Raw genomic sequence first — 24,344 nt, forward strand, 5'->3', positions numbered from 1 at the left:
ACCTAGTGCATGTATAAATAAATAAAAATAAATCTAATAAATAAATCTTTAAAAAAAAAAAAAACCAAAAAAAACCTACTGTAAGCCTGATTAAATATTAAAAACTATCCCTCCAAGCATTTCAAGAATTTCAAACATCTCTCATCAGCTTTGTTACACAGCAATCACCAAATGTCAAGTCAGCTCTCTTTAGATTTTCCTTAACAAACTGCTGACTTTTAAAATTTACCAATTGTGCCATAAACACCTGTCATGGTTATCTATATTATAAATCAGAACACCCTAAAGTAAAATGTTGATGAAGCATATTCACTTTCCTTCATCAGTTTGGGAATATCTGGTATTGTTGGTAAAAAGTCTAAAATAAGAGAAAAAGATGATGAACTGTCCAATAAGGGAACTATCTTCTTAGATATTGTGAGAGCAGAGCAGAAAATCCATTAATGATATAAAGACTACTTTTATATCATTAAAAGATTATAATGTATACCTAATCTCTACATCAAAGATTGCTTCATATGATAATATTATAGTTCAGTGGACAAGGACTGTCTAAACCTTTTCTAATAAGTTATGTAAGGCATTCAACGATGCCTAATGGGAGGACTACTGAAGCAATTTTATTTATTTATTTATTGATTTTTTATAGAGGCATGTTTTATTTATTTATTTGTTTGTTTGTTTTGTTTATACAAGCACTGGGTACAGTCAGAAGCGTGGGAGGGTGAGAGAATTCACCAGAGCCAGAGCGGGGAGCAGAGCAGGCAGAAGGACCGAGGTACACTGCTGAGGGGAGCAGCGGGCGGCAGGAGAGGTCTATGCGCCATGTGGGACCCTCCTCCGGTGGCCAGGGAGCAGCTGGGGATCGAACCGGCGCCGCAGAGGCCGCGGGCAGCTTCGCAACCCAGCGCTCAACCGCTGCGCCACCTGGGAGGCCCTATTTATTTTTTTAAAGATTGATTGATTGATTGATTTATACAAGCACTGCGTACAGTCAGAAGCACGGGAGGGTGAGAGAATTCACCAGAGCCAGAGCAGGGAGCAGAGCAGGCAGAAGGAGAGGTCTGTGCACCATGTGGGACCCTCCTCCGGTGGCCAGGGAGCAGCCGGGGATCGAACTGGTGCTGCAGAGGCTGCGGACAGCTTCGCAACCCAGCACTCAACCGCTGCACCACGGGGGAAGCCCCTGAAGCAATTTATTAATTAAAAAGCATTCATTATTCAAAAGGTAATTTATATACATGGAATATTCTTTTAACTTATATACTCTAAATTATCTGTAGGAAAAAACACTGAAAAACCATGATTGCATACTGTTCAGTAGCCATGGGCAAATTTTCATAGTCATTTTAAAAACACAGTATCCTGTTCAGTGCTTACTAATAGTTATCCATTTAATTTATAATACAATATTTCAGTTAGGGCTAAACATTCTTAAAGGGAATAGTAGAAATTGAGTCATTAAGGTTTGAATTTTTTCATAAATATCTTCTATTATTATTAAATGCCTGCTAGAGTAACTAAAAAAAAAAAAAAAAAGTGGCACTACCCAGGAGTCCTTCTCAAACTATAAACTATATAGGCTCTCCTCCCGTAGAGGCTCCCTGCCACCTTTTGTGGTCATCCGATAAAAATACAAATATGCTTTTAGAATTTCAATCATTTTGAACATACAATCTCATTCTCTTTCTTCCTCCTCCCCTTTTATGATTTCATATAAATCAGTGATTTTACCACACACTATGAGGTGGCAGTGCAAATATATCTATTGAAGTGACATGTCATGCACCTAGTCACAAAAGTCACAAAAGGTTTACTAGTCATGCAAGATGAAATAGAGCATGTGCATTCACAAAAGCCAAGTCCAATTATATACATATAAATGTACAGTAACAGAATTAGGAGGAACATGAAGAATAACTTTAATTGCCTTGACACTTTTTTCTGTAACATGATTTATACCTCTTGTTTAAAAACATTTTACAGCAATGGGGCCTCCCTGATAGCACAGGGGTTAAGTCTCAGCGCTATCAAGCGATCACCAACCACTGCGGCATAAGTTTGGTGTAAGTTCGATCCCTGGCCAGGGAGCTGACTCACATGGTGCACCAGACCTCACCTATCTCACCTGCTGCTCCCCTCAGCAGTATATTTCAGTAGATCTGCCTGTTCTGCTTCCTACTCTGTTTCTGGTGAATCCTCACTGCCCTTCCCCAAACCTCTGGCCTACACCCCAGTTCTTGTAGGTATAAATAGACAAAAAATCGTTTAAAAAAAATTTTATGGCGCAAATACTTTATTGATTTAGTCATAGAAAATAATTATCATAAGAACAAGGAAATATGGATTGGGATTTTATTAATAGTTATTTTTCAGTCACATATCAAGACAAAAGACCAACTCACATTCTTTTCTTAACTTTAAAGACTTGAAGTACGGGGCCTCCCTGGTGGCGTAGATGCAGCATTGTGAAGCTACCTGAAGCCACCATAACATGAGGTTGATCCCTGGCCAGGGAGGTGACCCACATGGCTCAGCAGATCTCTCCTGACTCGCCTGCTGCTCCCCTCAGCAGTGTATTTCTGTCAATCTACCTGTTCTGTCCCCCACTCTGTCTCTGGTGAATCCTCTCATCCCAACACTTCTGGCCTGTGCCCCAGTTCTTGTACGCATAAAATAAACAAATCTTTTTAAAAATAAATAAATAAATAAAGACTAAAGTAGAAAAGACATTTTCTCTGTTAGAGATCCCTTTCATGGAAGAAGAAAAAATAAACTCATCTGACTGCTAATTTGCCTATGAGTGAGTTTCTTGGAAACTATGGCTTAACGTTTTGGAGAAGAAAATGTGAAAAAATAAACTGGTTTACTAAGGAGACAAAATTACTTCCTTTTCAAATGAATCACAAAATTTGTTCTCTTATTATACTAAAGGAAAAGTTGGAAAATGTCAAACTGCAGAAAACGAGGGCCAATATCTAGCTGACTAAGCTTCCCAGTCAGCGAGTTCTGCTTGGTCTTCTGTGTTGGACTGGATGCTCTTCTGTGTTCAGGGGACTTTGTTCATGACTCTAAAAAGAGTACTGACTCAAGAGTTGATAATGATTTTAGAAACCAACTCTTCTAGGCTGCTGGTCTAATTTATTTTTTTATAGTACAGCTCATTTAGTCAGTACTACAGCAAAAAGCTTGTTAAATTAATACAGCTTGGAAAAAGAATGTTTTCAAACATGTTAAATAATTCTTAAGAAAGGACATTTTAAATCAACAGAGAAAAGGAAGGGAGGCTGATGTTTGGAGAGAGCAAATTAGACTGTAGCACACAAAATTAGTAAACTCTCAGTTATGTATTAACCAGTAATGACCAAGAAAAAAATCTCTAATGGAAACAATAAAGACAGTTCTTGCTAAACTGAAGTTCATTTCAAAAGGAGGTAGGAGTGATACTTCTATATTCAATAATTTTTCATATTCATAATTAAATGCAGGTGTTCTGTAATGACTCTCAAATGAATTATTTTATTTTTTCAAATGAATTTTTTAAAAATTATTTTTCATGAAATATATTTCCTAATCAAAAAGAAAGCATAAATACTGCTGAATCTGAATTAGAAAATGCATTTAAAATGAAAAGATTAAATAAACAGGTATCATTAGCCATAAAAACCAAGATTTTTACTGTTGTTATTATTAATAGTTGACATTCAAGGAACACTAACTAAAGGCCTGACAGTGTTCTTAGTATATTCTATATAAAAATCTACTTGACCTTCTCAGCAATTCTGCATGATGGATAATAGTTTCACATTCCCAAACATTCCCAGGAGTGAGGAGAAGTTCCCTGGTTGAAAACTGGTCACCCTACTTCTAGTTTTACCCCTGACAATCCAGTTGCCACACATATTTTTCTTTTTATAGCATAAATGAGGTTACACCAATCCTGGGTAAAACATTTAAATTACTTCCTGACATACTTCAAATAAAGTACAAAGTTCTCTATCCTGGCTTATTATGCAGCCTGTGTCTTAACTTTCTGACATCACCTTGGATTTATACCCCCACTAACACTTGCTGTTTGTACTCTAGCCATGTTTACACCCTTTTAGTTCCTCAAACTCACTAAGTTTTTTCTGACCCCAGGGACTTTGTACCTGCTATTTACTCTGCACAGATTATTTTCATTCTCCCTCCCACTCTTATTTTAAATACTATCTCTATTAAGAGTCTTTTATGATCACTCTACCTACCATATTTTCTGTTATTCTCCATCAATGGATCTGCTCAAATTAATTAGTGGCATTTATCCCAAGTACTAATTAATATTTACTTGTCTTTCTGTTATTTGTCTTTCTAATCAGACTACAAGCTACATGAAAGCAAAGACATCTCTGTTCACCAAATATCTACACAATGTCACTGACAATCATTTAGACCAAGAAAATGTTTGGTGTCAAAGGGGAAAACTTTCAACACGATATTGTACAGATACTATAAACACTGAGAATTCTATACTTGTGGTCAGCTACTAAATTTCTACTAGCCCTCTACCCTATTGTAATAATTAAGAGGGTCTCCCTGGTGGCGCAAGTGGTTGAGCACAGAACTGTGAAGCTGTCTGCAGCCTCCACAGCACGGGTTCGATCCCAGGACGGGAGCTACCCACATGGCGCAGCAGACCTCTCCTGACTGGCCCGCTGCTCCCCTCAGCAGTGTACTTTGTTCTATCTGCCTGTTCTGTTCCCCCTTTGTCTCTGGTGAATCCTCTCATCCCCCCCCCACCTCTGGCCTGTACCCCAGTTCTTATAATCATAAATAAATCTTTAAAAATAATAATAATTAAGCTAAGAATCTCAGAAACAGCTAAACTATATACATTCCACTCTAAATGGTTGTTTAAAATAAAAAAAACTGTAACAAAAGATGAAATGCCATGTTTAACCAGAACTCCCCTTCCAATGTGGCTGAAATGATGCTACAGTCACGCGAATAAACTTAATTTCTATTTTCTTCATTAAGTTCCAAATCAGGGAATTGGTTGAAAACTTTAGTGAATATGAAAATTAAATGACCTAAAGTGACAAAAAAATCATAAAGAGCATAATAAAAAGTATTCCAAAGTACTTTTAAAGTGTAAATGTTAAGCATTTTCTAGTAGCCCACCTCAGTTGCTGGGGATCTTCATGAATACCAACCACCCAGTAGTGATCAGATTTTCCTTTGCAGTGTTCTCTTGTGTTACATACAGGAGTCCATGTATTTCCAAGTCCTCTGTTAAGCATTCGAACAATGCCTTCTGAGTCTACATAGCAGGGGGTGCCTACATGCCAACAGAAAAACAAACCACTTAGAGACATAGCTAAGGCACACACTAAATAAATCTTATTTCAAAAACACATTCCAACAATTCAACTTTGAATTCAAAAGCCAAAAAAAGGGCAAATAATTCAAGATTATTTCCCATAGATTTTCATAAACCATACAGACCAAATTGAAAGTGGGAAAAATTGCATATTAATATGACTGAAATTTACCAAATGAAAACAGTAATATTTTCAGTGAAAACTATGCCACCTGCTGGAATGTAGCAATATTTTTAAAAGCCAATTTTAGTAAAGAAAATTAAACTTGAGGGCCTCCCTGGTGGCGCAGCGGTTGAGCGCTGGGTTGCGAAGCTGCCCGTGGCCTCCGCGGCGCAGGTTCCATCCCCGGCAGCTCCCCAGCCACCAGAGGAGGGTCCCACATGGCGCGCAGACCTCTCCTGCCGCCTGCTGTTCCCCTCAGCAGTGTACTTCGGTCCTTCTGCCTGCTCTGCTCCCCGCTCTGGCTCTGGTGAATTCTCTCACCCTCCTGCGCTTCTGACTATACCCAGTGCATGTATAAACAAACAAACAAACAATTAAATAAATAAAACATGCCTCTATAAAAAAAAAAAGAAAATTAAACTTGAATCTGATGCCTTCCCAGTTGAGACTTTGGGAAAATGACAAGAACCTGGTGATGATATAAAATCTGTCTTCTGTGCTCTTCTTTCCCACTCTTCTTTCTGTTCCCCAACTCCTAGGAAAGTAACTCTTACCTAGGAAACAAGTTAAGTATCCCCATTTCACACCTCTTGTCTTCTGTCTCAGGAAGTGCATGGCAAATTCCCTAATTATCCCCTTATTTATTTTTATTTTATATAAGCACTGGGTACAGTCAAAGACAAGGGAGGGTGAGAGAATTCACTAGAGCCAGAGCGGAGAGCAGAGCAGGCAGACTGATGAAGTACATTGCTGAGGGGAGCAGTGGGTGGCAGGAGAGGTCTGTGTGCCATGTAGGACCCTCGCCCGGTGGCCAGGGAACGAACAGGTGCTGCAGAGGCTGTGGGCAGCTTTGCAAGCCAGCGCTCAACCGCTGCGCCACCAGGGAGGCCCAAATGGTGGATTTTTTAAAGGCAAACTGGAGTTTTCAATAATTTTGAAGGGCACAAAGTTCCAATACTAGAAATCATTAGAGGGAGGTTTAACAAGTACCTTAAAATAAGGTATGCCTCAGTGTCCCCCAAATCCCTACCACAATCCACTATTCAATAAGCTTACATTACCACTGTCCAAAAGAAAAACCAAGTAAGATGTAAAAGTAGTGTGTAATTCCACATGAGAAAGAGGGGAAAAAAGTTAATTTTAATAATATATTTACTAAATTGAATATATCCAAAATATTATTATCTTAACATGCAATCAATGTAAAAGAATTGAGATTTGTATACTTTTTTTCATATAAAGTTTTAAAAGCTCAGAGTATTTTGTAATTATAGCATATCTCATTCAGATTAGTCACATTTCAAGTCTGCAATAGCAACACATAGTCAGTGGTTACTGCAGCAGATAACGCAGCAATACAAAATTCCTCAGTTTTGTGTAGAATATGCTTGAAAAGTCACAACTGTACCAATGATTTATTTGTATTTCCTCCTTACTGTCTAATAAATTTTTGGAAAAACATATATCCCCCTTTCTAACTTTTCTAAGAAATCTCATGAAGAAAAACAATGGCTACCTTGCCTAACAAGCCCATTTTCCAGTTCTGTGAACATATTAGAATAAGGAAATTTAAACCTATTCTTTAAAAAAATATACAAATTTTCTTTTAAAAATTAGGAATAAAATAATGAAACAATTTTCTTCTTGAAATATGTCCTGAATATAAATAAATGAATTTATCTTGCCTTCAGCTGAAAATCCAACCCATACAAGGTAGGATTTCCTTGAAAGAGGAAGAGGATCACCATGCAAAATTTGTTTTTTCTTTTTCCCCAGCTCTAGTAGTTGAACTCCAAGGCACTGCTCTCCATCAAACCCCGTTCCTAGTAAGAAAATATAAATATGTATCATGTATCAAAGGCTATTTTGTAACAACAGTCTAAATTATTTTCTGTGCACTGAATTGATTCTGCGATAAATTATTACATTAATTAGCACTACTTTTTCTGGATAACTCACCTAAGGTATTACTCAAGTATTGGAAGCAGAATACTATGTTACATGACTTACTTATTATATAAAGCAGTTATAAGTAGTAATCCATTTACTCAAGAATTTTTTTAAAGGATTTATTCATGCATACAAGAACTGGGGTGTAGGCCAGAGGTGCGGAGGGTGAGAGGATTCACCAGAGACAGAGTGGGGAGCAGAACAGGCAGATCTACTGAAATACACTGCTGAGGGGAGCAGTGGGTGAAACAGGAGAGGTCTGCTGCTCCTGTGGGTCAGTTTCCTGGTCTGGGATTGAACTCATGCGGCAATGCCTGGTGATAGCTTGATAGCACTGACACTTTAATCCCTGCATCACCATGGAGGGCCTTCTCAAGAAATATTGATAGTGCCAGACACTAGGGCTATATTGGTAAAGACAAGATCACTCTTCTCGTGAAATTCATATTCAGGTAAAAGAACACTAATAAAAACAAAAGAACAAAAATGCTGTTATCAAAGAGTTAAAATAATGTGATATATTATTTTAATGCACCAGACTGAGCTGACTGAGCTGTTACCTCCAGTTGGACAGTCAGAGGTGGCTCTTTGAGGAAGTAGAATTTAAGCTGAGATATGAATTGCAAGTTGGAGCCAGCCACATGAATATTAGGAGGAGTAACACTATAGTATGTAGAAAGAGGGAACAGTAAATGGAAAGTTACTAAGATGGGAACACACCCGGTAAGTTTGAAGAACAGAGACCAGAATATATTAGGAGAGAAAAAAGAAGAAAGAGATGAGATTGATGAAGCAAGCAATGGTCAGACATGCAGGAGTATTTTAAAGCAGTGGAAGTCATCAGAGGAATTTAGCAGAAGAGGAACATGATCTGCTTCAGCTTTTAAGAATATCACCCAGGCTATATGGAGAATAGATGTTGAAAAGAATTGAGGATGAAGATTAGTTAGGCTATTACAACAGTCTAAGAGATGACATATGGAGGAGATGGAGACAGATTTGGAGTACGCTATTCTATTGAACTTACTGGTGGGATTGAAATGCAGAGGAAAGTGAAAGAAAGAGAAGAATCAAGGATAACTTACATTTTCGGCATAGCAGCTGGACTGACAATATGCCATTTACTGAGGGGGAAACTAAGAAGGAAGTTTGGTGGGGGGTGGTAGTAGAGAATCAAAGGTTTTATTGAGACCAAGTTAAGTTTGAAATGCATACTAAAAAGTCTACAAAGATTTCAAATGGACAACCAGATATACACATATGTAGACACAAGAAGACAGGGCTGATGACATTAATTTAGAAGTTACAGACATAGATGTATTTAAAACCACCAGCCTTGGGCCTCCCCTAGTGGCACAGTGGTTGAGCGCTGGGCTGCAAGGCTGCCCGCAGCCTCTGCAGCGCCAGTTTGTTCCCTGACCGCCAGCGAGGGTCCCAATAATTAATTAATTAATTAATAAAACCACCAGCCTTAATGAGATCCCCAGGGTAGTTCCTCAAACTGCTTTTTTGACCTATGAGCCATGAAATCAATTTAGATTTGCAAGCAGCATTTAAAGAAATATGAAATAATGGGCCTCCCTGGTGGCTCAGCGGTTGAGCGCTGGCTTGCGAAGCTGCCCGCAGCCTCTGCAGTGCTGGTTTGATCCCCGGCTGCTCCCCGGACCCCCGGAGGAGGGTCCCACATGGCGCCGGAGGAGGGTCCCACATGGCGCCGGAGGAGGGTCCCACATGGCGCGCAGACCTCTCCTGCCGCCCGCTGCTCCCCTCAGCAGTGTACTTCAGTCATTCTGCCTGCTCTGCTCCCTGCTCTGACTCTGGTAAATTCTCTCAATCTCCTGCACTTCTGACTGTACCCAGTGCTTGTATAAATAAATAAAAATAAATCTTAAAAAAAAAAAAAGATCAAAGGGAGTTGAGCTACTGTCTCCCTTTAAAAAAAAAAAGAAAAGAAATATGAAATAAAAAATAGCCATTACATTTTTTACTGGTCCATTAGATCTTCATTTCAGTTACATCTGCAGATATGTACAGAATGGCAGTGTAGAATGTATTTCTTAGTATAGCTGAGGGGTCAAAAAACTCCTAACCTAGAGAGAGTACTAGAGAAGGCGGCTATGACTAGCCCTTGAATATTCCAGGTGGGAAGTCAGCATAAGGACAAGCGCCAGCAAAGGAGCAAAGGATTTACCAGTGAGGAAAAACGGACAATAATGTCATAAACAGCAAAAGAAAAAAGCATTTCTAGTAGAATTAGAAAAAAATAAGCATAAAGATAGGACTGACAATAAAAAAATAAGGTGAGGAAAAGGAGGCAGCTTTTTCAAAAGTCACATTCAATGCTTGTTTTGGGGGTTCCCTGGTGGCGCAAGGGATTGTCTCAGTACTATGAAGCTATCAGCAGCTACTGCAGCATCGAGTTTGATCCCTCATCAGCCAGGAAGCTAACCCACATGATGCAGCAGACCTCTCCTGCCTCGGCTACTGCTCCCCTCAGCAGTGTATTTCAGTAGATCTGCTTGTTCTGCTCCCCACTCTCACTCTGTCTCTGGTGAATCCTCTCATTTCCCACCCCCCCCCACCTCTGACCTGTATCCTAGCTCTTCTATGCATAAATAAATCTTAAAAAAAAAAGCTTCTTTTGATCCTTCACACTAGGAGTTAGTTTCATTCTGAGGCATTTATTATATATTTTTTTTTACTTAGGCAAAACTAAAGTATTTTATTTAAGGATATTTAGGATTTTTCCTTATTTATTTATATTTTACATCATTTTTAATTTTTTCACATTTGCTTTCTTTTCTCAGGTATAGTCCTCAGAATTTCCACCACCAGTTCACCCGCGCACCATCACCATAGTCCCTGTGCTCTTCCCTCCCTTGTTTTGATCCCTCTTCCTCCCCTTCCCCTGCAGAATGTCTCTGATTTATAGTTGTCTATTTATTTTTGTTTTGTTATTTTTTTTTTAGCTGTTATTATTTTTTCCCTAATGCCTTATTTGGTTCCCCTATATTTCTCCTATAAGTTCATTCTGAGGCATTTAAACTCTGAAAATCTTTTAAGCTACAGATATGGAAGCAATTAACCAAACTTCACCTTGGAATTCTTTGTATAATACATCTTTTTTGAATAAAATATTTTCATTTTCACTGCTATTAATTAATACAACAAAATTCTGCACATTCAAAGGTTATACTGATTCAAATAAAAGTAAGTGCAAAAGGAGGTATATAATCCAAAACAGAGGGGGAGAAAGAAAGCTCAAATAATTTCCTTTTTCTTTAGGTCACAATAAAATTATAAAAGTCTGGAAAATATCTACCTCTATGATAAACAATGAAGAGCTGTTCTCCATGTCCTGCCATTGACACCACAGGGCCAGGAAGACTGAAGACCTCCTTTTGAACACCTCCAATAGTGAACAGTCGAAGGAGCAAGACACCAGTGGCAGCAGCAGCCCATCCCTGACCAAGGCATATGGCTTCAATCTCCTCATTCTGAGGCATGTCCACTATCCATTCTTTGCTTGAGTCCCAAGAACTGAAGTGTAGGCAGTGAAGCTTACTAAAAATCAAAACAGAAACAATCAAACATTTGTATTTGATATTATATATATTTAATTATGATATTCAATAACAAACCAAATAGTCTATTTTTCAATTATATACAAATTGTACCAGAAATAGCTTTAAGAAAGTAATTTTGGGCCTCCCCGGTGGCACAGAGGTTGAGCGCTGGGTTGCGAAGCTGCCCGCAGCCTCTGCAACGCCGGTTCGATCCCCGGCTGCTCCCCGGCCACCGGAGGAGGGTCCCACGTGGCACGCAGACCTCTCCTGCCGCCTGCTGCTCCCCTCAGCAGTGTACTTCAATGTTCTGCTCCCTGCTCTGGCTCTGGTGAATTCTCTCACCCTCCCGCGCTTCTGACTGTACCCAGTGCTTGTATAAATAAATTAATAAACAAACAAATAAATAAATAAAACATGCCTCTAAAAAAAAAAAAAAAAGAAAAAAAAGAAAGTAATTTTGAACTACACTTAAAATGAATTATATTAATTAGACATTAACAGTTATGTTATTGAAGAGTGTTTTAAAATACAGGAAAATCCTCACAACCTAATGTTAAATAAGAAAAGGCTAAAATCTGTAGAGTATGATCCTAAATTATAAATACACACAAAAACCACAACCAAATTTAAAAAAAAAGGAAGCATCAAATGTTAGGCAAGCTTGTTCACTCAAAAAAAAAATTAATATAGAACAGAAGAGAAAAAGGAAAAACTACACATTATCCCATCAGTAAAATTATCAACCACTGCTAATAGTTTGATGTTTCCATTCTTTTCTTTGCATACATATACATACACTTAAGTTATTAATAAATTTAAGCTTTGGAATCAGAAGCAATACTGACCTTCTGAATAGTTATTTCAAATTCAGTTTTAAAATGAAATGAACATTGTCAATGACTGTGAAAAACTACAGTAAAATGAAGGATATTGAAATAAAAATTGCATCTGGCAATAAATGTTTTAATTATATAAGACATTCAGAATTAGAACCAAGTCAACAGTGAAAGCTGATTTAATTCAATACTGATGTACTGACTTGATTTTGCCATGTGAAAATTAGGAAACCAATCAAAATATTAAAATAATATGTTTCTCAGAATTTAATCCATACTCAATCACCTGAGGATCTTGTTAACAAGCAAATTCTGATTCAGAAGATCTGGACGGGAATCTGAGCATTTGTACTATCAACAAGATCCCAGCCCTAGTTTATGGACCACGCTATGAGCAGCAATGAGGTAATGTATTTAATCAGAAGTATTTTAATTTCAAATCAATTGGGACTTAATAAAATCTATTATCAAGTGTACAAGCACAAAAATATGTTGAAGAAAAGAAATCAGGAGAAGGTAAGCTAGCTGGAATAACAAAAAGGTGAGTAAAACATTTTTCCTTCTTAAAAAAATATGGATTCTGCATCCATTGCTTCTTCATGATAATTGTTTGCCTGTATACCCACCTACCTACTATCAAAATATTTGGTTAGTTCAAAACATACTAAGTTAAAAAAAAAAAAACAAAAACACCCAACCAATGAACACTGATAATATTTTCTGGTGTCTTTTTCTACTTTTTTTTATAGTTTCAAATCTAATCCATAGCGAGAAAAAAAAAAAAAACACATCCCAGATCAGCAATTACTCAAAACTCGGATTGGATTTAACTGCAAAGGAAAATGAGGCAATGTTTTTGGGTGTGGATAAAAAATAGCTGGGTATGATAGGGTTACCCAAGTTTATATAAATGTTATGTAAAAATATTATATAACATTTTTGTCAAATTCAAATTGTACACCGAGAATGGTTACATTGTATGTAAGTTATACCTCAATAAGTTCTTTAAAGGGGAGGTTCATATGAAATGTATCTATAAGGACACATATCAAATTGTTAATTACAGTCAGATCACAGAACTGAATTTTGGGAGGAACTTTCATTTTCTAAAATTTCTGTACTTAAATTTATGCAATTAACATATACTTGTCTGATAATACAAATAAAAATCAATAATGTTAAAAAGAGGTCCCATTTCTCTTCATTACCAGTCACATGTCATTTTGATATGTAGAGCATATAACCAGGAAATAGGGAAAAACAGATATAAGTACTTAGGTAGGGTGGGCTGATATAAAACTCTTTCTTTCTAAAATTCTATACAAAAGATATAATTTTATTTATCACATTTTTGTATTGAGTTTCAACAACTGTATCTAACAGTGCAGCACTTTCTTGTAATCTTGAATTTACCTTGCTAGCTCATCAGTGCTTCCACATGCCAATAAAATAGCTTCATGGGAAAGATCTGCTACTGTATAATTCAAAGTGTTTGATAAGTGTGTTGCATGGTGTATAGAAGTATCATGGAACTCCACATCAATGGCATTGTCTTGCTCATCATTATAGCAGCGAATAATTCCAATTGAGTTCCATACCTACAAACAAGTAAGGTTAAATACAAGTCTGAGGACAATTTGAACTCCTAAAATCAGCACATCCTAATAGCACAAACTAACAAATACTGTAATTCATTCTGTATCACAGTTTAAAGTTATAGAAACTACTATCTATTCTACCTCTAAATAGTATCAGGTAACAGTAGTAACATCAGAGCTATAATTACTAATTATTCTTTTCTTTATGAGAAGGTACATATATACTTATCTGTTCAAAATGGGATATTCCATTTAATGTTCTTTAAAACTTACATTACTATCATTAAAAATGTATTTTATAATTGACCTTTAAACAACCAAACTATTAATTCCTCAAAAAAAAACACTGCAAAAAATTATTTATAAATATGAATGTAAATGACATGTTTTTCTGTCCCAACTAGCTGGCTTATATTCTAGGAATATATATACACATTTTAAGGCAACATAAGATGATAGCATTTTGGAAAACTTATCTTCCGCCGATGTACACTATAGGCTCCAACTAAGTGCTAATGTATCCTTTCGCTACCACAAATATAATTACAAACTAAATAGTTGACAATAATAAAATAATTAAGATACCTTTCTTGATGTTACTGCCAGCAAAATTCTATTAAAATAAAATATTACTTTAATAGTTTATATACAAATTTACACTAAGCCTATACCTTTCAAAAAAAAAAAAAAACAACAGGCAAAATCCTCAGTAGAAAACCTCAAAAAACCAGCAAAAAGAAACAATTAACTCTTTTAGCTCTCAGACTTAAAGACATAAAGCTAATAAAGTCATTCAATCATGCAGGAAATATATATTTAATTTTTATTGTGTCATACCTCATTCTAAGTGGTATCAATAAACAAAACAGAAAGATCTCTATTCTTGTGGTGCTTATAATCCAGTGTGGTGAGATGGGGGAAGGGGAGAATTATTTTGTCATAATATTTATCATATTTTATATACTATACTAGGAGATGACTTCTAAAAATCATTTTCTAACTAGATTTTTGAAATCAGTATAATCTCTTATATGAGAACAAAATTGGGAAGTCTGGCCAAGGGGTATTACAAAATACATAGTCACAGTCCTTTTTGCTCATTATATGTCATTTTAAAAAGCAGAATTTTATTTAATGCAATTTTCAGTAAGAAGGTTGAAATAAGACTAAAATCAAGTTAGTAATAAAATAAACCACAAAATTAAAAACAAACAATGTGTTCTAGGTCAATTAATCAAGGTTTTAAAAAATATTCTTTCACCAAACAAAATTAAGTGTAATGACAGCTCAACAAGAACAAAACAAACAATATAGTCAAAAAATGAGCAGAAGGGCTAAAAAGACAATTCTCTAAAGAGGAAATGCAAATAGCCAACAGGTGTATGAAAAAATGTTCAACATCCTTTATAATCAGGGAAATGCAAATCAAAATCACAATGAGATACCACCTTACACCAGTGAAAATGGCACATATTAAAAAAATTAGTAACAACAAATGTTGGCAAGGATGTGGAGCAAAAGGAACTCTTCTACATGGCTGGTGGGAGTGCAAACTGATCCAACCACTATGGAAAGCTGTGTGGAGGTTCCTCAATTACTAAAAATGGAGCTACCACGTGACCCAGCAATTCCACCCATCCCAGCAATGGGTAGCAATTCCATTCTACCCAAAAGACACAAAAACATTAATTCGAAAGGAGACCTGCACCCCTACGTTTATTGCAGCACTATTTATAATAGGTAAGATATGGAAACAACCCAAATGTCCAAAAATAGATGACCGGATCAAGAAGATGTGATATATATACACAATGGAATACTATTCAGCAATAAAAAAAAAAATCTCTTGCCATTCACAGCAACATGGATAGAACTAGAAGGGATTATGCTCAGTGAAATAAGTCAGAAGGAAAAAGAAAAACATCAAATGGTTTCACTTATAGGAGGAATATAGGAGAACCAAACAAAGGATCAGGGGAAAATAATAATAATTAAAAAAAAAAATGGCAGGCAACTACAAATCAGAGACATTCTGCGGGAGAGTAAGAAAAGGGGGATTAGAACAGGGGAGGGAAGATAAACAAGGGTTTATGACTTCGGTGAAATGGTGGTGGGCATTCTACGCGGACTACACCTGAGAAGAGAAAGCAAACATTGTACAAAAATGAACGATGTAAAATACATATATAAATATATTAAAAAATTAAGTGTAGTGAGATGAAATGCTTAAAAGTGAGATAAAACTGCTCAAAAGCTAAGTGTACATGCAAGGCTTACCATGAATCTGTGAGTGAGATGCAAGGGTGTAGAACCTGACTGGAAAGGCTTTTGCCGGGGAGTAGGCATAGGTCCTTCATAAAATGGCCTTTGGGAAGCTACAAGTGGTAAATTTTGAATTCTGCCTGTTTGATCATCTTCCTCCTCCTCTTTGAGAAGATATGAACTAGTTTTTAGCATTGTTACATCTAGAATACAAAGGGATATAATTAGGCCATTATAAGTACCAATGGCTTGGAAAAAGAAAAGCATTATAAACTCTAATAAACCTTTTCACTCATACTTAATGAAACTAAAATGCTGTTTGCCTCTTTCACTGTATTACACTTGCAGTGATGGTACAAAAGCAACAGACGGTAAAACTGCTGGTGCCTAAGCATCAATCCAGTCAGTGGTATCAACCTGTGCTAGTATTCAATGCATTTGCATCACTCAATTTCAGTGAAACTATTAATTTTACTAAACCTTGATTAATTTTACTAATCCTTGTACAATTTTTCAAAATCTTTTTTGTGCTGAAGTGGGAAGGCTGCAGAAAGAATTTTGATGGTTGTCTCAAAGGAAAAAATTATTTGTGCAAGTAAGTTGTAAACAAAACTAACTTTCATGGAACACTACTCTTACTTGACAGAATGCCAAATAAACTGGTTACCAAGTATTTGGCAAACTCTGTCTTGAAAATGAATGAAGTGAGGGGCCTCCCTGGTGGCACAAGGGGTTAAGCACAGTGCTATGAAGCTATCCACAGCCACTGCAGCATGAGTTTGATCCCTGGCTGGCCAGGGAGCTACCCACATGGCATAGCAGACCTCTCCTGGGGCTCATCCACTGCTCCCCTCAGCAGTGTACTTCAATCAATCTGCCTGTTCTGCTCCCCACTCTGTCTCTGGTGAATCCTCTCACCCCCCACACCTTTGGCCCACACCACAGTTCTTCTACGCATAAATAAATAATTAAAACAAAATGAATGAAGTGAGTCTGTCATTTAAGAAAAGTAACTGATTTAAAATTTGTTGTCAATGATAAAATTTGACTTTGAAGTGAAAATCTAAATACTGGAAAATATCTATCTGATACCATGAACTTGTCTACTTCCTAATATTAAAAAACTTCTAATGAGTTTGGCGATACTAAAAAAATATGATTAATGTACCAATATTAGTAAGGTCTGCAAACCACAGTGAACCAGTATTTCCCAAACTGCCCAATGAAAATGTTACAAAAATCAAACATGGTAAAAGACTAACTCAAAGATTGTTAGAACAATGAACTATAACAGTTGAAAGGTTAACCGAAAAGTTTTCAGATTCCACATTACAAGTAATCTTCAAGAAGCTATCATTTGTTCACTTTTGTTGCAGTATCAAAGAATATCCAGGGCTGCCTCCCTGGTGGCGCAGCGGTTGAGCGCTGGGTTGTGAAGCTGCCCGCAGCCTCTGCAGCGCCGGTTCGATCCCCGGCTGCTCCCCGGCCACCAGAGGAGGGTCCCACATGGCGCGCAGACCTCTCCTGCCGCCCGCTGCTCCCCTCAGCAGTGTACTTCGGTCCTTCTGCCTGCTCTGCTCCCCGCTCTGGCTCTGGTGAATTCTCTCACCCTCCCGCGCTTCTGACTGTACCCCAGCGCTTGTATAAATAAATAAATAAATAAATAAATAAACCTTAAAAAAAAAAAAAATATCCAGGGCCTCCCCTGGTGGCCCAGGCAGTTGAGCGCAGTGCTGTGAAGCTGTCCACAGCCTCTGCAGCGCCAGTTCGATCCCAGGCCGCCGGCAAGGGTCCCACATGGCATGGCAGACCTCTCCTGTCATGCCCGCTGCTCCCCTCAGCAGTGTATTTCATCAGTCTGCTTGTTCAGTTCCACACTCTGTCTCTGGTGAATCCTCTCACCCTCCCACGCATCTGGCCTGTACCATGGTTCTTATATAAAATAAATAAATAAATCTTAAAAAAAAAAAACAACAAACAAGAATATCCACAATTATTTGAACAGGCTATTAAAGTACTTTCCTCTTGTCAAACTACTTATTTTTGTAAAGCTAAATTTTCTTCAAGTGCTTTCAGCAAAAACAATATATGGCAGTAGACTGAATTCTGAAATAAGAGAATCCAGCTATATTCTATGCCAGGCATTAAAAAGATTTTTTAAAAAGGTAAAATGTTACTTTTCTTATTAAACCTGTTTTTCATAAAAAAGTTATGTTTACATGTGGGTCTCCCTGATGGTCTATGGGTTAAGTCTCAGAGCTATGAATGCTAAAGCGTGAGCTTGATACCAGCCAGTGAGTTAACACACATGGCAAAGCAGACCTCTTCTGTCTCGCCCGCTGCTCCCCACAGCAATTTGTTTCAGTAATATCTGCCTGTTCTGCTCCCCACTCTGTCTCTGGTGAGTCCTCCCACCCCCCACCCCTCTGGCCTACACCCCATTTTTTCTATGCATAAATAAACAAATCTTTAAAAAGAAGCCTTTACTTAGTTTTAATTTCTAACATGGTAAATAATAATAAAAACAATTCCATAAATATTCTTTGGGGTCCTCAAAAATGCTTAAATATATTAAGCTCCGGAGTCACACCTAAAGGGTGAAGCAGAGCAGCCAAGACGCTGATGATAACTCGGGAAAGACTTGGAGGAGGCATGTGGAACAGACATGTAAAGTATTGCTTGCTTCTCAGCCCTCGACTTGCATCAGAAACTTGTGGGACAAGGAAGGAGCTACTTGGAAGAGACACAGATCTCTCCTCCAAGAGATCTGTGGGGAGGCTGACAACGGCAGTCCTTAGCTTGACTTATATTTTGATTTTGTCCTTTTTGGCCCAGACTTGCTTGCTGGCTCCATTTGCCCCTTTCCTATTATTCCCCAGCAGAAGGTACCTTACACTTGTAGTGAGTTCTTGGGCCTCAGTGGCCGCACTTTGGGCCAACCCTGTTTAGGTAGGCATTTACCTATGAGGAAATGGGTAACTTTGGGTGTTTTATTAGAAAACTATTATCCTCTATTCTCTATGTACACTTCCTTCTTTTTTTTTTTTTTTTTTTATAGAGGCATGCTTTTATTTATTTATTTATTATAGTTGTTTGTTTGTTTTGTTTATACATGCACTGGGTACAGTCAGAAGCGCGGGAGGGTGAGAGAATTCACCAGAGCCAGAGCGGGGAGCAGAGCAGGCAGAAGGACTGAAGTACACTGCTGAGGGGAGCAGCGGGTGGCAGGAGAGGTCTGCGCACCATGTGGGATCCTCCTCCGGGGCCGGGGAGCAGCCGGGGATCGAACCGGCGCCGCAGAGGCCGCGGGCAGCTTCGCAACCCAGCGCTCAACCGCTGCGCCACCGGGGAGGCCCTGTACACTTCCTTCTAATGCTCTTTCACACTAAAAAAAAAAGCAAAGAAAAGTTTCTCAAATCAAAACTGAGAAACTGTATAAATCCTAAATGATTTAAAAGCAACACAGTCTACAACCATATAATTGCATTTTATAAACACATTTGAAGATTTTTAATTACAATCTCAATTGCTTTAAATATTCATATACTTCTTGAGTTATCTTGGCAGTCTGTATCTTTAAAAGAATTTTACTATCTCTTCTATGTTGTTGCATTTATAGATAACAAAGTTATTCATAATATTCTATTTTCCTTTGCTATTAATAGCAATACCAGTACTATCTTCCAGAAATATGTGAACATATGCAATTTAGAATTTTTGAAAAGCTGTATTTTAAAAGAAATAGAAACAGTTAATTTTGACATTATTGTGCATTTAATATACTATTAATATTTCAACAAATGCTTAATTTAAAAATTTGCTAAGATACATTCTTTTTTCAGTGCTATTTTAAAAATCTGGTTGCATTTACACTTATATCACATGTTATTGACACATTCCAAGTGTTCAATAGCCACAGGGGGCTCGTGGCTACTATACTGGATAGCATCAGAGTCAATAGGATTTATGGTGATAACCACTCATTCATTAGTTATATTAGTCATCTAAGTCTTTTCTTTCTTTCTTTTTTTTTTTTAAAGATTAATTTATTCATTTATACAAGCACTGGGTACAGTCAGAGGCGCGGGAGGGTGAGAGAATTCACCAGAGCCAGAGCGGAGAGCAGAGCAGGCAGACTGACGAAGTACACTGCTGAGGGGAGCAGCGGGCGGCAGGAGAGGTCTACACGGCATGTGGGACCCTCGCCCGGCGGCCGGGGATCTAACTGGTGCTGCAGAGGCTGCGGGCAGCTTCGCAACCGAGCGCTAACGGCTGTACCACCGGGGAGGCCCAGTCTTTTCTTTCTTTCTTGATCAGGTAACATACAGATCTGTTGATTCTACTGATCTTTTCAAAGAACTAACTTTTGGTTTACTTTTTTAATAATTCTTTTGTTGTTGTTAGTTTCATTTAATTCTGTTCTTATTTCCTTCTACCTGCTGCTTGAGATTTAATAATTTCCTCTTCTTTTTTTAGTTAATGAATGCACAAGTTTAGATCATCAGTTTGGAAGCTTGTTGAGCATAAGTACTTAGTGCTATAAATTTCCCTCTACACACTGCTTTAGCTACATTCTACTAATTCAACAATGACTTTAAATAGTAGTTTTAATAAATAATTTAAAATATTAATCAAGTAGATGGGTCATTTTATCCACAAAATCAATTCATACCAACTGAATTTTCATCATCTTCTAGGATGTGGTTTCGCTGTCTAGGACGACCTGAAGCCAGTGTGAGGTCATCATCATCTTCATCATCATTTATAATCCCTTTTGCAAAGGAAGACGTCTCAACTGCATTGTCATTCAGAAAATCACCATCATTACTCATATCATCTCCATCAAAAAGATTATTGTAATCCTTTTCCACTTTGCTAGATACCTAAACAAATTAATACAAATTACAAAGTATTAGTGAACGATTGAATAATCTCAATTACTCAAAAGGCAATCTTTTAATAAGTACCCATTACTTATTACTATCAAGTAAGCAAATGCCCTAATAAGAATAATTTGTAAACATATTTATGGGGATTGTATTAGTTTTTATATATGACTTGGTCATTACTTTAAATACCACCTAATGTAAGGATGGGGCAGATGTACAGAACATGTAAAAAAAACACTGTATATACCAATATAAGGCAAAATTTTATTCCTCAAAACTTATTGCCAGAAATAGTCACCTACAAGTCCCTACAAGTTTCTACAAAGATTCTCACTATAAGACAATCTTTCTCTTACTTTAATTTTGAACAAGATACTACTTAGATAAAATATATTTGGTTTAAATGATCTCAGTTAAAACAAGGCTTTTTCTGATGCTTCTGAAAGTAAAAGGTTAGAACCAACTGAAATACAAAAGAGGCAAAGAAATTTTAACAGTTAAACATTGATTCCTAGGAATATGAACATATCATTGCAAGCATTGGATGTCGTTATAAACAGATTTTGAGATCAGTTTAAAAAGTGAAGTAGTATGCAAATACATTGCAGAGATCACAAGCTATTTCTAGTGAAAAGAACAAAAACTATACAAAAGTTAAACCAATGGAAATTTATAGTTTGGTATAAAATTCTAATGAGAATACCATTAGTGAAGTCAAAAAGGACTATTATCAAAAATCTTTTAGATGATAGTACGTGATTATGTTTTGGAAAAATTAGTGACTAATAACATGAGAGATCTGGAAAAATACTTTAAATTCATATATTTAAACATGATTTGAATAATTAAATAACTAAATGCAAGTTAAGAAGATTTTAACTATTTTATCTAGTCTGGAAGTTTACATATTCAAGGTGATCACAAAAGTTTTTTTAGGGCATCCCTGGTGGAGCAAGGGGTTAAGACACAACCTATGAGGCTAACTGCAGAGTCTACAGCACGAGTTCGATCCCCAGCCAGGGAGCAACCCACATGGCGCAGCAGACCTCTCCTATCTCACTCGCTGCTCCCCTCAGCAGTGTATTTCAGTCAGTCTGCTTGTTCTGTTCCCTGCTCTGTCTCTGTGGAATTCTCTCACCCGCCCCCAAATCTGGCCTGTACCCCCATTCTTGTATGCATAAATAAATAAATCTTTTTTTAAAAAAAAGATTTATTTATTTATACAAGAACCGGGGTACAGGCCAGATGTGCAGGAGGGTGAGAGGATTCACCAGAGACAGAGCGGGGAACAGAACAGGCAGATTGACGAAGCACACTGCTGAGGGGAGCAATGGGCGTGACAGAAGAGGTCTGCCTCGCCATGTGGGACCCTCGCCGGCTGGCCAGGATCAAACCGGCGCTGCAGAGGCTGCGGACAGCTTCACAGTGCTGCGCTCAACCGCCTGCACCACCAGGCCCTAAATAAATCTTTAAAAAAAAAAAAAAAAAGAAAAAAAGTTTTTTTAGACGTTCTTACTGAAAAATGAAAGGTCTGCCTTATATTTATGGTGCAGGTCATAAAGTACAAGCGGTATTGTTACAGAAATATGTACTTTGAGGAGTAAAAACAAAAAGGAACGAGTGGTCATTCTGGATAGGATTAAACATTTTAGAAGAGGTAGTCTTTGAACTAAAAGTTGTTTCTAAATTTATTTTTTGTTCCTATCAGTGTTACACATGAAAATAAAGTAGTCAGACAGTGTGACAAGTTTTATTTTAAAAATGACAACAGTGCTCTGCACAGCCTCTGGTCTTTCAGTTGTTTCCTTTGACACCTCCCTCCATAATTGTAAATAATATTCTAGTTTTTATAATATAATAATATTATAATAATATTCTAATTTTTCAATTTTAACCATTGTCTATTTAACAGATACCATGAACTTCCCTTTATTAGGAAATATGTGAATTTCATGTCCACCAAATTGCATGCACACTAATCTTCTTCCCCAATTCTCCCAAAATAGACCTATTCTCATCTTGGTTGGATCAATATACAACATTTAGATTATTACATGTAAATGCTATTCATGACTGAGTAAAAACACTAATAGCAACATTAATAAAGTGCAGTGCTAGAGACTGTTCTACCTATACATCATCCACTCAGTGCTCACAAAAACCTTAGCTGTTGGCATTATTTCAATGTTCATTTTAAAATCTCCAAAAAGCTAGATACTAAAATGGTATATCACAAAGTTACCTTTGGACTGCCAGGAGGAAAAAAGTGCATGTGGGACACTTTAAAGAAGTTTAAACAGTTTTCTTCACTATAGTTCACTACTCAGCATCTCAGAGTAATATTAATTGTGATTTTCCAAGAAAGTAATATATATCACGATGTTTTCTAACCCATATGACCACAGAAAGACTTTGAAGAAACTGTTTCATCATATAATTTATTACCTTACTGCTTGATGTCTTTCCACTGGAGTCACAAACATTCTCTAAGAGCCCTAGATTTCCTTCTGCATCAGTATAAGCGATTCGACCACAAGTAGGATGCCATGCCAGGCCACAAATTGCATAACCTTTCTCATGTTTCACCCTAAAAATTAAAAAGTGAGTTCTTAAAACATCAAGGAAAATATAAACTACACATTTTTAAGGTAACTATTAGTTAGAATAGGTTAAATGAATTTTGACAAACTAATTGCTATGTTTGCATTTTGACAAATAATTGCAAATTTGAAATATTTCAAAATAAAACAAAAATCTAACAGAACAAGCAAAAAAGGACAAAAGATATACTGAACCATACCTTTCCAAGCAATCTTTGGTTTCCACATTCCAAACTATAATTAAACCATTAATACTACCTGCAGCTAAATATTGCCCACAAGGAGACCAAGTTACTACATTCAGGGTCTATAAAAGAAAACAATAAGTAACAATTTTGTACAATTTGAAATGAAAGTTCTTTACAATAAGTAACAATTTTGTACAATTTGAAATTAAAGTTCTTTTACTAGCAAATTCAAGTTTTTATAACTCTATTCTATATTCAAAATGGCAAAACAAAGTTTTCTTATTTTTTAAGTTTATTTTTCAATAATATTCAACTATCACTAGTAGCAATTATTTATAAGAAATTATACAGTTACAATTTTATTTTTTTTTAAAGTTTTTTTTTTTAAAGATTTATTTTATTCATACAAGAACCAGGGTACAGGCCAGATGCACAGGAGGGTGAGCGGATTCACCAGAGACAGAGCAGGGAACAGAACAGGCAGACTGATGAAATACACTGCTGAGGGGAGCAGCGGGTGAGACCGGAGAAGTCTGCTAGCCATGTGCATTGCTCCAAGGCTGGCGGGGATCGAACCAGCACTGCAGAGACTGCCGACAGCTTCACAGTGCTGCGCTCAACCCGCTGCGCTACCAGGGAAGCCCCAGTCACAATTTTAAAAACAAAATTTAAAAAATGTTATTATCCTAGAAACAGACCACACAAGGTAATCCCTTAGCAGTCACCACCAAGATGAAGGGAGATAGTAAGTGAAGTGAATCTTTGTAAGGCATTAGATCTACTGAAACTGTGTCCTTAGGTGCAAAATGGATGTTTATAAGGGACACAGAGAGAGAGGGAAGACAGAGAGAAAATGAATTACATAATATAGATTAACAACCTTTCTTTTTTTAAGATTTCAGAGTTGATGTCACAAGTTTCAATGAAACTCAC

At 37.0% G+C, this 24,344-nt stretch overlaps 1 protein-coding gene across 2 annotated transcripts in view; it reads right to left on the reverse strand.

The window, feature by feature from the left end:
• Window positions 1-24,344, reverse strand: part of WDHD1 (WD repeat and HMG-box DNA binding protein 1) — a gene marked incomplete at its 5' end in the record, with an annotated part of 52,974 nt that overhangs the window by 14,603 nt on the left and 14,027 nt on the right. The window contains 8 exons of one of the 2 annotated variants that reach the window (XM_084241076.1): window positions 5,161-5,317; window positions 7,208-7,345; window positions 10,795-11,036; window positions 13,288-13,472; window positions 15,750-15,937; window positions 20,407-20,617; window positions 23,069-23,210; window positions 23,424-23,530. In XM_084241076.1, the coding sequence (XP_084097202.1) occupies window positions 5,161-5,317; window positions 7,208-7,345; window positions 10,795-11,036; window positions 13,288-13,472; window positions 15,750-15,937; window positions 20,407-20,617; window positions 23,069-23,210; window positions 23,424-23,530 (1,370 nt within the window). Of the gene's footprint in view, window positions 1-5,160; window positions 5,318-7,207; window positions 7,346-10,794; window positions 11,037-13,287; window positions 13,473-15,749; window positions 15,938-20,406; window positions 20,618-23,026; window positions 23,211-23,423; window positions 23,531-24,344 lie in introns of both variants that reach the window. The other variant, XM_084241075.1, reaches the window with a different exon arrangement.

Source organism: Talpa europaea, assembly GCF_964194135.1.
Source record: "Talpa europaea genome assembly, chromosome: 8".
NCBI lineage: Eukaryota > Metazoa > Chordata > Mammalia > Eulipotyphla > Talpidae > Talpa > Talpa europaea.